Source organism: Rhipicephalus sanguineus, chromosome 1 (genome assembly GCF_013339695.2).
Source record: "Rhipicephalus sanguineus isolate Rsan-2018 chromosome 1, BIME_Rsan_1.4, whole genome shotgun sequence".
Classification (NCBI taxonomy): domain Eukaryota; kingdom Metazoa; phylum Arthropoda; class Arachnida; order Ixodida; family Ixodidae; genus Rhipicephalus; species Rhipicephalus sanguineus.
Window position 1 is genome coordinate 339834018 of NC_051176.1, and position 14391 is coordinate 339848408.

At 45.1% G+C, this 14391-nt stretch overlaps 1 protein-coding gene across 1 annotated transcript in view; it reads left to right on the forward strand.

Moving 5' to 3' along the window:
* Positions 1-14391, forward strand: part of LOC119379616 (putative pre-mRNA-splicing factor ATP-dependent RNA helicase PRP1) — a gene marked incomplete in the record, with an annotated part of 65444 nt that overhangs the window by 11260 nt on the left and 39793 nt on the right. Inside the window, 2 exon segments of the mRNA XM_037648924.2 lie at positions 1725-1898; positions 6136-6528. Coding sequence (XP_037504852.1) covers positions 1725-1898; positions 6136-6528 — 567 coding nt within the window.

Here is a 14391-nt window from a genome sequence, read left to right on the forward strand (position 1 = left end):
GAAAATAACAAGCTGTTACAATGAGGTGATTTAGCATTATACACCTTCCCTGTATTTGTACCGCGTTGTGTGCACATGCGTCCAAGGTTGCCTGCGCCTGTGTGATGGGTGGCTTGTCCCAGCGTCGTTACTCTCTCGGTGCACGAGCCAAGCCAACTCATCGAAAACGTCACTACGCATATGCGCGGCCGCGCCGAGTAGCAGCACGCGTCATTTCTGAGACGAAGTGTACGTAGCAAAGCTATGTCACTCCAAAATTTTAGCGATCTGGAGACTGCCTACACGGTTGCGTGAGCACGCTGAAAAGTTGCTCAAGATGCGCTGACGAGCATGGGATCATTACGTCACGCGAAGGCAGCGCCACTTTAATGCATACTAACGCAGGCCTATATGTACATTTTTATGGCGTAATACTTCTTAATATAAAGAAACGAGCAATATTTCAATACTGACAAACAAATAGTCGACCCTGTACAAGATCAACGGTCACGTGGCCGGGTTCATCAGATTGTTCATGTTTTTGCCGCCAGAGGCGCCACAGGTCATTTTTTGCGACTTTTAATTAAGAAATAAAAATATAAATCCATCTCTCCCGAAAAAACAGGGTTCGTTTGAGTCGATGCGACGGACAATCTTTCCATTAGTGGAGTCATCTCATTTCATGTTCGATCCCTTTAAAAAATTTTTTACGTAAGTGTACAGTGGCTGAGAAAAATATTGCTGATGCGAAAGGGGCACTCATTTCGCATAACAGGTTTTGTTCCAATTTTGGGAAGACAACTGCCCATGTTATGCCCACGATTTTTTTTTTTTTTTTCATTTCATTTTCCTTCTACTTTTTTATTTTTGAAGCTAGAAATTTTTTTCTGATATTTTCTTATTCCATTTATGTGTAAGGTTTTAAGGTATTTGTTGGAAATGTTTGTGTCACCTGCCCGTGCATTGCTGCTGGTGCGGATATGGTAGCGAGAAATGGCCACAGTTAGGGCCAGCACCAGTGGTAACTAGTTAAGGAAAGTCTTCATTGAACCCAAGCCAAACAAGTGTTTTTTACGGTGCAGCATTGTGATAAATGCATTTCATGAGCGTTGCTGACAGTCTTTGTGGCCGAAAACCAAATACAGCAAAAGTGATAAAGAAACGCACGTGGCAACATCTTACATTTCATTCTGTGGTGTGACGACGTGTTACTGGGGTTTTAAGCATCGAAAATAAGACTGAAAATGTCAGCTTTCTGGTTCTTAGCCATAGAATGACTTCCGGTTTTGCATAAGAGGCAGTTTTGATGGGACTACGCATACCTAGGCTTACATTCAGTCAGCAAAAGCACTTTGTGCGGAGTACACTTATGTCCAAGTGACTCTAAGAAAATTGGGCTCTCATTCTGATGTGCTATTTTACATGAAATTGACTCCTTAATTCAGTGAATGCTTTATTAACGTGTGGTGGACTCTTTTCTATTAAAATCCTTGTGTTCACATTTTGGTGTTATATATACTAGTAATCTAATTTTTTAGCTAAAGAAATCTTAATGTTAATGATATAGTGCTATGGCTAATTCGACATTTGTGTTATGGTGATGTAATTTAAACACTAAAATGTTTGACTGCTTCAGCGCTGCAGAACATTTTTTTCGTTGTTCGAGATCTAGTCTCTTGTAGTACTGTTTGGGCATCTGTTGTCAATTAGACATGCAATGATTTCGTTTCTGTTTCTTTCACCAGTCGCAGCAGCTGAATGCCCTGACTGGTCTTCCCTACTCCAACCGTTACTATGAGCTATTCCGCAAGCGCATAGCGCTTCCAGTATGGGAGTATCGAGACAAGTTCTTCGAATACCTCAACAAACATCAGATTCTTGTATTGGTTGGAGAAACAGGATCTGGCAAAACAACACAGGTAAGCTTTATTTTTTAAAGAATGGTGTAGCTCATTTATAAAAATTACTGTGGTGTAAATGAAAAACTGTTTAATTACTACACTTTAAAATTTGATATGCAGTTAACCTTCAGTATAATGAAGTCGCTGAAAGTGGCAGTTTACTTTGTGATGTCAAAATTTCGTTAAATTGAAATTAGACCGTTTATGCAAAGTATAGTTGCTGAAGGATTCATTTGTGTATGGAAAGTGCTGCAAGGAGGTTCAAATAATAAAGCGCTATAAAAAAAAATATTCTCAGCGACATAAAGAACTCATTTTGAACATGAGATCCAGTGACCACAATTTGATGCCGTATCTTCAAAGTTCACTTCACAGCGCCCATACGTCACTGTAAAGCAAAGAGAAATGCAAGGCAAACACACTGTTATAATATGGGTTTAGAAGCTACCACGCTTATTCTGCCACCATGACTTGTCATCAAAACCCCGGATGTAGCCCAGAGTGGAGCGATGCCAATGCTATCGTCAGCACTGAACCGAACCACTTGCTTTCTACTCTGTATGATGAACGTGCAACATCCAAAATTGTCTTACACCACAAAAACAAAATACTTGCGGTCTAAAATCACATGAAAGGAAGGTGACAATCTGAATTACGGTACCTCCATTTGAGGTGTTATGTTTTCCATTTTGCAACGTTGCGCCGAATTTAAGACCTGCTAAGCATAGTGAATTTCGATCGCTGCTATGCATTCGCTAGAGAAAAAAATGTCTTGTATAGGTCAGCTTTATGGCAAAAAATCCACGTAATTTCGTACAGCTGATAACAGTGTGGCTAGTTAACTGGAAACAGCTCCAAAAATATTGGTTGGCTGTTTCAAACTTGTCACAGCAGTGGCCTTGCCAAGGAAACTTTCAGTTGCTTTCGCTGGAAACTCATATTCAGCCCATTGTTGCGGGACTTCCACATTTTTTTCTGCCAATGACCGGTATATAAGATGAGGGTCGACTTTTCATCGCGTTTTTTTAAAAAAAAATTCGACCTATATCCCGGTTTTTACGGTAGGATTACGGAGAGCAAGCTCTAGGATATCCCCAAACAAGTGGCGACATCTTTTTTTTTTCACCGATCAAGATGGCTTGTGAAATGTCACCTTGTCAGCAACATTCATTTATGTTTGCTTGCAAGATAACTGAAAGCTCATTGCTTTTGCTGTTACCACAACTATGGCTGCTTGTGCTTGTTACTTTACACGGGCCAGTAACAAAAACAAATTGGGTGCTGGTGCATGGCATGCGCGGTGAAAATCACGGAACCACGTGGGCCACTGTTCCGTTTGCAATTATTGAGGAGTCATTTTATAAATGCAGGACATTGAACACCCTATTGACCGTATGAAGGACAATTCTCTTGTCATTCATAGGGATGAACTGCTGTCGAACAGTGATGACGAGACATATCCTCTCCTGCTTGGACTGCTGTCTGCAGTATTGTACAAAATAAAAAAAAAAATCAAGTGTAGTAATACCTTTTTAGCGCGAAGTATTAAAAACTGGAGAAAATATTCCGATAAGCAGAGTTGCTAGAATTGGAGTGAAAATAAAGTTCTTTCTGATAAAATTCACCACTATTGATGAGCTTTTTAACAAGAGCTTCTAAGCTGGCTCCTTGTAGAGGTTTCAAAGAAGAAATAAGGCAAAACCTTACGATATATATGAAAGAGCTCAGTCTTGCTGCTCTGCCATGTTAGTTAGTATGGAAGAACTGTGTCAGGCTGGGCTGCTTCACTTTCACATGTTCGATGAGTCTATCACATGTCGCTGCATTAAACTTTATTTTGCAGCAAGCAAACCATGTTTCTTGTTTCAACTGATGTCAGCACCTCTCAAGTGACTGCATCAACACTGTAGCTCTCACAATGTACAGGCTTCGACACAATGCTATTGCACTTCTTAAAATGATCAAACCAGCCATTACTGCAGGCAAAAACAGTGTAGCCCATTTGCAAGGCTAGAGCGTCTGCCTTTTCGTTTGTCAGTGCTGTGGGGACTGGAAGGTTTGCTGCTCTGGCATTTTGCAGTTACGCCATAAACACTGCTTCGATGTCTGGAAACTTCGAGGCTGATACCCGCTTCTGCTTGCTACAGAGGCTCTGCTAAATCCATTGAGAACCTTTTGCTTGTTTTTTACAGCCGTTGGAGGTCTAGGCAAAGTGATGCGAAATTCTTGGGTGATGCTCAGTTTCATCGAGCCTCCTTTTTTTCCCCCCACTTTGATTGCAGCTAGTACCTTTCCAGCATTGGTGACTTGCATTGCTTTGATGGTGCCATCCTCGCTGCACTCGTGCTCAAGTCTGGCAGCGCACAGGAACAAAAAAAAAATTTTGTGTATGTTTCGTAGCATAAAATGAAAACTGAAATCACACCTCGGATGATACATCCGCGGGATCGAATCCGGGCCGCGGCGGCTGCATTTTCGATGGAGGCGAAAATGTTTGAGGCCTGTGTACTTAGATTTAGGTGCACGTTAAAGAACCCCAGGTGGTCGAAATTTCCGGAGCCCTCCACTACGGCGTCTCTCATAATCATATCCTGGTTTTGGGATGTTAAACCCCAGATATTATTATTATTATTATTATTATTATTATTATTATTATTATTATTATTATTATTATTATTATTATCATCATCGGATGATACATCATGTGAGTTGCATACAGCGAACAAAATGAGCTGCACCAAGCATGTTATTTTGAAGGGCCTGCCTCTGTGCATGTCTATCCTGTTTCACAACGTGCCTTAGTATTGCTTGACGTGCCAGTGGGTTCTGACTTCACATTCTGCGAAAGTGTCCTCTTTGTGGTAAGCGCGATAGCCTCGCATGAAGTTTGTGAAATGGTTTTGTGGCGGAATTTTTCTTTCACTCTGTTCAGATTTCAGGATATCTGAAGTTTGACCGAAAATATTTCGAGATATACTAATAGGCAGTAAATACATGGCATGTGCGAGAATTGGTTCAGTGCCGTGGAAAAACTTTTAACTTCGCTGACTTTTTGAGATATGCAAGTTCTATTTAACAAGGCATTACTCTAAATCAAGTCGCATTCCATGAAGATAATGTTTGCTGAACTCATCTTTTTCTTTTTGCCAAAATGAGAGTTATGTTTTTCTTGCTAATAAAATTAGATGCAAGTTTGATATTAGGTTTTGCAATGTCATGTTTATGTTCATTTTCTACTTTGGATCGTCGTAGGAGTTGTGACCCACTTTTCAAAGCAATCAATTGACTTCAGTATCAGAGTTTATTGCCTCATGAATCGATCGACGAAAACAATTTTTTGAATCTGTCGAGTACGACTAAAGTTACGGGGATATATCGCATGCCGTAAGCGTTCTCTATCCCCTTTCGTTCTGACGAGCGAGCTGGAAGCTACACAGGGAGGGATGGCAGGGGGAAAATAAACTACGTCACGTGCTTGTCATGACCTTGAGTGCTGATCATGAAATGCGCTCTCTCTCCCCCGCCGTTATTCTGATGTGTGCTGGTGTCACTACCGTGTAACTTTGGCAAACTATAGAGCATGGCGGCACCCCGTGGCAAAAAGCACATCTGATTCAAGTGTCGCTCTTGGTTTACGTCAGCTATCGGCCAGTAGCAGCAATCTCTTGTGTGACGAAAGATCTGTTTTTTGACGGCCCGCAGAAAAGAGTGTTCAGGCCTCTGTACGAACAGAGGGTGCTTGAGAAAGTGGAAACTGTGCGCTCCGATTATGATCTCCTTGTCACGGACGGCTGCAAGATTTGGCTGAGCTGTTCACAGCAACATCTGCTTTCCACTGTACTTGTTTTTTCACTAAGCACGATAATGTTTGATTTAGGGATGTGCTATTATCATTGCAGATTCTGCGAAATGATTCAGCAATGTGTGTAACCCTTGCAGTGTCTTGCTTAATTCAACCTAGTATTGGATAATTTGTCCAACTTTGTCTGTTCATGATTGAATTATAGTAAACGTAGAACACCTAATGCTTTTCAAATGAAACTATTGTTCTGTGTTTCTATAATTTGCGTAACCAAAAGTTCACATACACAGATCGCTTTCTTGTGTTCCTTCAAGTTTTGTTAAGTTTTTCTACTGTATGACATCACAGGTTGTTTAATCCACAGCTCAGTAAGTATATCCAGAGTTGTAATCAGTGTCATAGTGGTTTCATACTGAAGGTCCATAGGTAATGACTATAAATTTTATCTTGCAGATTCCACAGTGGTGTGTGGAGCTTCTGCGCCAGAAAGGAGGTCGCCGTGGTGTAGCATGCACACAGCCCAGGAGAGTAGCAGCCATGAGTGTTGCTGCACGAGTGGCAGAGGAAATGGATGTGGCTATCGGCCAGGAAGTTGGTTATAGTATTCGTTTTGAGGACTGCTCTTCTCCAAAGACATTGCTGAAGTACATGACTGATGGTATGCTGCTACGAGAAGCCATGAGTGACCCACTGCTAGAAGCATATGGTGTTGTGCTCTTGGATGAAGCCCACGAACGCACTTTAGCTACAGACATCCTCATGGGAGTCCTAAAACAGGTTGTCACCCAGCGACCAGACCTGAAGATTGTTGTTATGAGTGCCACTCTTGATGCTGGTAAATTTCAGGTGAGTGAACCATGTCATATATTCTTTTCACCGAGTGATTTCTACTAGTAATATCCATAGTTTATTATGGTGAAGCTCAAGTTAAAATGTTTTCTATGCTTTTAGGAGGTTGGGGCATCACTAAATAAAATTACCGTTTTTTTTTTTTACACTTTTGGAAGTGAACAGTTTTCTGAGAACTGCCTTGGTATGAGTAGTGCAGCGATAAAATTGTAACATAACGTCAAAATCGACATGTATTCTTGTGATTCAAAACATCGACTGAATTTTCTGTGATGTTATGGACCACTGACACCGAAATTTTAAATTCGGTGTTTTTAAATTTAAATTTAAATTCGAGGTGTTTGTGTTGTTCCATTCTCCTCTTTACATAGGTACATACCTTTCACCTAGTATTAGTGGCGAATATAGCCTTGAATATAAATTTCAAGGTGTTTGTGGTGTTCCATTCTCCTGCTTACATAGGTACATATATTTCACCTAGTATTGCACTCAAAGAAAAAAATCGAGTATTTGGGGAGTAGTATTTCTGCCACACAACAATAATCGTCGTCTGGCTTGCTCACCTTTACTTTCTTGAAAACTGTTTCATCACTTTCCTGTCAAGAATGCTATGTCAGGCTGACATCGCGCGTGCAGGGACTGCGGTGATAACGCGTGGAAAGCAAAGCACGCGAGGTGGATGATGATTATTGTTGTGTGGCAGAAATATTCCCCAAATATACTCTGTTTTTTCTTAGAGTGTAGTGGCGAATGCAGCCTTGAATATATTTAAAGAGGCCATGACACCTAATTTTCAATCAAAATTTGTGTTATGGGGGGTAATTCTTGTGCATTCACTAACTAGAAAAATTTCAGCGCATTTGGTTGAGCTCTTCATTTCTAATTAAATGTCTTTATTATAAATATGCGAGCAACCATAGGGTTGGGCAACACCGGTGCACTCTCAAGCCGTGGCGTAACAAGTTGCTTGCTGTGCAAGCGTCTGCGTTCCAGCGAACAATTTTGTTCTGTGGTCAGCTGCGCTTCAGCTTGACATTGAAATTTAATGGTTTGTAGTGGCAGAAATTTTGGTAGAGGACGACGACTCCGCTCCATGTAGCACATGCCGTCACACATGCCATGGCAATATGGCGGTGGGTGGGGGGTTATAGCCGGCGACTTCTAGGGCTTATTTCTCCCTGAAATATTATACAGTCCATTTTCCATATATGTATAGGCACAATAGACTCTACTTATGTTCACTGAAAACCGCAAATTGGTGGGTGACCGTGTCATGGCCCCTTTAACGTAAAGCTCATGGGCTCATCCGAGTTGGCAGCACTTCACAATATCGTCAGTAAGGTGCGTTTAATGGCTGCATGGTCTCATCATGACTTTCGACCTGTTCCACAAGTACTGTTGATGTCCCAGACAGTCAAGTTTGTGAAGCATGCGCAGCAGCATCAAGACTGGCGCACTATGGCGCCCTTTGTCCCTCTCCTCTCTTTCTTTGTTGTTAGGCTGCTCTGTAGGTTGTTCTGGCTTTGTGCAAATGGTCCCCTAAGTTTCCAGTGGCCTTAAAGGGCCCCTAAACAACCCAGAGGTCGAAATTTAGTTGTGGTGTGACAGTTGTACATGAGTCTACAACGAACATGTAGCCATGAGAATTTTTTGAAATTGTGCCGTAATAGTGGAGTAACAGGCATATGATGATCGAAACGCTGCGATCGCTCGTTTCACTCTTTCCTTCGCTACCCTCCACTCGTTTGCTGGTCTCCTCTCCCAAAGCCGCTTTGCCCTTCTCGCCGAGTGTCCCTCCCAATCTCGCGTGACATACCGTCATTGATGACGCGCTCTTCGAAACAGCGGGCACTTCTGGTTGCCGCGACTCTGTGAACTCCGTGCTTCTCGGCTAACCACTGTTGTTGCCGTGCCGGCCCGTGCTCGTACAAATTCTGCCGGTATGGACCCTGTGTTGTGTGTGTGCCTTCAAAGGATCGCCAACACAATGGACCTGTACGACTTGACTGCTTGAGCGGAATAAAAAAGCGTGAAAATGTTTTTTTGGAATGCCCAATTATTAGGACGATTTTGCGGTCCCTAGAGAGTCCAAAAGATCAGACGCTGACTGTATTTATGTTCTGGCAGTTCAAATACTTCGATTAGTCAAATTCCAGTGCGAATCGAATCGAACAGCTGACACTATTCGAAGAATAATAGAACCCCACTGATACGTTTTTGAAGGGACCGTAAGAAATAAACCTAAGAGCCGGGAAACGCAAGAGCTGAGAAATGGAAAACGAAAAAATATTTAGTGGTACAGCATTTCCTTTCAATGCTTACACTTGAAAAAAAAAAAACCATACAATGTTGGCTCCTGTGTTTACTCATGCCCGCGCAACACGAGAAACTTTTTTCAAGCGCCTGTAGTGTTAGATCTTGTTAATAAATATAGTGCCAACACGGTGACACCTGGCAAGCGATCACTTTTGGCAGTTCCTTCGCGAAACTGTCACCGGATGCGTCGGACCACCGTGGCTCGTTGTAGACCAGGGGTCTCAAACATGCGACCTGCAGCCCTCCTGCTAGTGGCCCGGCCCGCACATGACTGTCGTCGTCCCACAAAAATTTTCTTAAGTATGTTCCTGAGCCTTCAAGCCGCAATGGGCAGCTGTCCGCACCAGAAAGGAACTTGGCGGGCAAAGCCGACGCACGGGTTTCTCTTCGATTGTTTTTTAGCCCAAGAGGTGATTTCGTAGTGGCCCCTAGTATTTTTCGTAGTGGCGCTAGCATGGTGAGGCCACGGAGCAAGAATTCTTGAGGAGGCGAAACTGCGCTCGCTCGGGCGCCCTAATAAAGTCACGAAATCGGGCACAGCGCTCATGCGCCCTCTGTCGTGAGAGTCCGCTAGCGGAGAAGGAAAAATGCGCGCGTCCCTCTCACCGCGCTCTCCAACGAAGCTCGTCGGCTCAAGGCCATTCGTCGCCGATTCGTCGTTCGCGCTTCACGCCCGAATGGATGTGTTTTTGTGCGTCCTCGCCGGCTCCATATTTTAACGCGACAGAGTTAACGAGCCCGTTTCGCAGAAATACCGGTGTCGGCGTCCGTGTTGGTGAGGCTAGCAACTGAGAAGGCGATGCGCACGGGGCCCGATTACGCTATCACGTTCTACTCTTAAAGGCGAAGCTCACGCGCACTCCAAGTTTTTTCGGTAAATTAACGAGAAAAATGGCGTCAAATGCAGGAAAATTACCAGCGTGATATTTTTTGTACAACGTGAAATCTATAATTTTGGATAACGTGAACTCAATGAGTTAGGTATATTTATTTCAACGAATGATGGGACTTACCCTATATGCCATCATTAAAATTTAGGTTGTTGCGGCGGCGGCATTTAGATGGAGGCGAAATGCTAAAGGCCCGTGTGCTTACATATAGGTGCACGTTACAAAGCCCCAGGTGGTTGAAATTTCACATTGTCTTTTTTTGAGAACAGCAGACAAGTATCCGGAACAGCGCGTGGAAAGATTGTAACAACACTGGCCGTTTCGGTTTGTCAAGGAGAACTTCGCCACCAAGTTCGCCATAATAGCGCCGCCTGTCTATGTCGCTGTCCGAGAAGTGCTTCTCGCAAACGTAGTTACAAGGTGTCAGCTGTCGGTCTTTTCTTGGGATGGCGCGAGCCCACGCTTCCAACCTCACTGGGTCACTGGAACTTCGAAGGTAATTACCTTCTCCTTGCAGGACGCGTACCCACTGCTGCAGTTCGGCACGACACATTTCCGCCCCATCCTGAAGAAGCACTGGTCGAAATCTGCAAAGCACTCTCTTTGTCGCGGCGTAAAAACGCGCGCAAACATCGAGGAGTAGGCGCCGCCGGCGCAACGCGCGGAAGCCACTGAGAGCGCTAAAGAGAAAGAAACCAGCAAAAGCGAAGGGAACTTTCCATCTCAAGGCCACCTACGCATGCGCGCGCACAACATGCGAGCGAGGAGCGAGGAGCGCGTGCATGCGGCGGCAGACGTCGTCTGCTCAGGGGCCACTACTAGCAGTTCGTTCTAAGCGCTGTACGGCCTATAATTCTGGCAGTATCGATTAGGAACTGCAGCTAAAATATCTGTCATATCTACCGATTGATGTTACAGACAGAAATCTTAGAAATTTTACAATGTACGAGGCGCTATCACGATTTTTATGCGTCGCGTCCATAGAAGAGCATGTAAAAGATGGCAACAGGCCGAAAGCGTCATCTGCCGTGCTTCGGCGTAACCGCATTCCGCCGTGACGCTATCGCGCCGCCCTCGCGCGCTGCCGCGGCCGAGAGATTCTCCTCCTCAAATACTTCTTTCTCCGTGGGTGAGGCACACCATGTGGTTACCATGTGTTGACACATAGCCGTGGAACAAAAGCTTTATATTTCGGCGTCCAGATTTTAGTCATTTTGGTGATCAGCATCGATATGCTTCTCGAATCCTGACGCCAAATCTCTTTCAGAAATGACTGATTATGTGATACGGGAATAGACAGGCCTTTCAAACGAAATGACAACTTTAGCTAACATTCTGTTTAAACTGCCCGCCCAACCCCCCGTCACCTATCCCCTCCCCCACTACGTTCCCGCTGCAACCTTCTTCACTGTCCTGGCCCTTGTGGAACAAAATTTCGTGACTGCGGCCTGGTAGCTGAGGTGAGTTTGAGACTCCTGTCGTAGGCGGTCGGACGCCTCGAGAAAGTGAAAGTACCCCCGAAAGCGATCGTTGGAGAAAACCCCTGCTCCACAAACTCCTAAACTTCATCACTGGTGCACGCATTGGCGCACTCAGCCGCGATCTAACCACGGATAGAACCGCGGAGCTGAGAACAGTGTCATCCACAGAAATGTAATCAATGTATGCGATTCTTTTGGCACCAACAGTTGTAGGAGTGAATGAACTAAGCATACGCGATGAGTCCAACTGCAAACCGCGCGAACTTCTCCGGCAAAAAATGATGATGAGTCTACGCCAATGCAATGGCGGTAACAAATGCCAATCTTGAAGGCCTTATAGTTGCAAGCGCTAAAAACGAGTTTAAAACAGATTGCGTACGTCATACACGCCATCTTTGCAATATGAATCTCGAAGGCTGTGGTTTTGTTCGAGGCAACCGAACATACGATATGCATGTCGCTTGCGCGACTCGTGCGGCTAATCTTACGGTCAAGCCAGGCCAAGCTACGTGAAAAGTCAACATGGCCGCTCTCTTTTGTGGTCGCTTGGCCGGCTCGGAGCACACTTTGCGACTTATCATACGGGAACGGTCCCGCAGTTGCGATATAAGAGTGGGGTTCCAAATACATTGGATCCTATGGGAGCTATGCCGAAACCGGCGGGAAACGATGTAACAGCCGGGAAAACGCAGCAGTGTGGAATGTAACAGTGTGGTTTTACTGTATATTCGAAAGTTGGAATATTCGCACACCCCTCATTTCTACATCTCCCAAACAAGCTTACCAGTATGCGCACAAAGCCACCCTGATCACATTTTATGGCTATCACAGTGTCGCGCAGACGCTCCATTTTGAAAAACAATTCCAGTGCCTGTCCAGTCCTCTTTGCCTGCGAAGTAACGTAAAATTGCCCACGGGCAATTTTACATAGCATTGACTTTGTCGATTGGTCCTCTTCACTACGAAACAACGCCTTGACCCTGCGGTTATGCGGTTTTGGCAACACAGTTACCGCGCTTCCTCACAGCGCCGCTAGGGTGACCCTAGCACCGCTCTGACACCAGTGACACTTGGAGGAAGCTTTGCTCGGTTGTTGGCTGCGCGCTGATGACATAACCGCTGATGTCTTGCTACGTTGCCAAAGTGGGTGTAGTCACGACAATGGGCTACGCCTACCCCTCTTCGCAGCAAAGAAGGGTGGGGAAACCGAAACCAGCTAAAGCAGGTTGTTCTAGACCCTGTAACTTCCTTATTACAGTAGAATCTCGTTAATCCAGCCCCCATTAATTTGGAAATTCGGATAATTCGTCATTCCCACACCCTCCCTTCAAAAATGTTCATAGCCCTATAGCAACAAACATTCGCTAATTCGACGCAAAATTGCACGCACACTGGTTGATTCGGACTGGAGGCAAGCCAAAGACGGCGAAACTGAAACTGAAACTGTGTCTCGGAGGCCATAATATTTATCACATTGCATTTTCTTTGCCACACATGTGCAAACTTATGATCTCCGAGATGGGCTCCCGCAGCAACAGTGCGCTGTCGATGCCGATCGCAGAGGCCAAGGAAAACCGCATTTTTTTTTTTTTCGAAAACTTATGAAAGGGGACGCAAGGTGGCGTTTTGGAGCACGCATCGTCCTGTCTTCGGCGGAGAACGGATGACAAATAAACAAGGCCTCATACGGATAGCGTGCGGACCTGCAGGTGTCGGTTGTGCTTTTTTCCCCCTTTTCGGTGTGTTGTGACATATCGGTGTATCGGCAGTGTCGATAACAAAGAAACAAGGCCTTCGACGATATGGTGTTCCTTCGCCTGCTTCCCTCCGAAGTGGAGCTTGCAGATTACGTTACAATAGACCTCTACTGGCCTACGTCACTCACGCCCCGTGACGTCGGGTCACGTGACCTTTCGGCGCACGTGCAACGACGGTGGTTGGCAAAACACTCCCCTGCCGGCTCAGCGTGGTACAGTGGCACGGTGTTTGGCGCACATTTTTTTTTTCTTTTGAACCTTTTCCTTCACCTTTCAGTTCCAAGATTATTTGTGGTATGTGTCAAAGAACATATAAATGTGTCGTGGACTGCGGGACGAAAAATTTGCCACGCTGTTTAACTTGGAGAAGTGAACCCACGTAGTGGTCTGTGCGAGGAACAGCGGCATCGTCTTCGAAAATGTGCCACGTTTACTGTGGCGTGTAGTGTGCGTTGAAAGGCAGCGACAATACCGATTCACCTTTGCGGACGTTGAAACTGACAATATTGTGTATGGTGTGTGAATAACGATGCATCTTGTTTGCGAAAACATTGGCGCGCGTTGTGTCTAACAGGGCCATTTGCAGTGACCGGTTGTCGACGGAACAATCAGGATTGGACGTTTTATTTGACGCGATGATCTGCGAGTGCGTACATCTCAGCGTTTGTGCTGCGTGCACAAAAATAAATAAATAAATAAACGTGCATGATGTCCGGGCTGAAAGGTGAGACTATACGCATGAGCTACCAGCGTGTTTTAGCATTGCCGAACATGCATGTACGGTTTACCATAGTGAATACCCAGAACCATACGCGTATCGCCTTTTATTGGAGATGTACATCTTAATGGAAGCAGTGGAGATTCTTGTTTGTCATATTCTAGTTAGCTTATCATTACGGCTCGATATTTATGAAGTGACATTCGAGTTTGTGTACAAGTCTAAGGAGAGGAATAAGTATGGAAACACGTTGTAGGCATCAGCTACAGCGAAGTACACGCGCAAGAGATTATTTATAATTAAATTATGTGTTTAACATCTCAAAACTGCTCAGTGGATTCCCCGCAGGAGCGTCGTGCAAGCAGGCGTTTGGTGTGTAGCGACACCACGGACCCGAGCTAACGGGGGGTTTTGACCCTGCTCCCAGCGCCCCGCCGTGCGTGGCTTTGCCGTGTCCGGAGAAGAAAGGGGATCCTGGGGGTTGAGCCGCACGCCGGGTGCTTGGAGCCTTTAAGGCCCCCCGGCAGAGGCACACACACCCTTTGGCCCTGCTTTCACGTAGACGGCACCCCTGGGCTGACCCACCCAGGGAAATCGGCGGTGCCCTTTTCCTAGCCCCCTCTCTGATCTTCGCTTTCCTATCATCTTTCCTCGCTGTCCTGTCTCCTAATCTCTTCTGTTACTTCCCCATTTTCGTA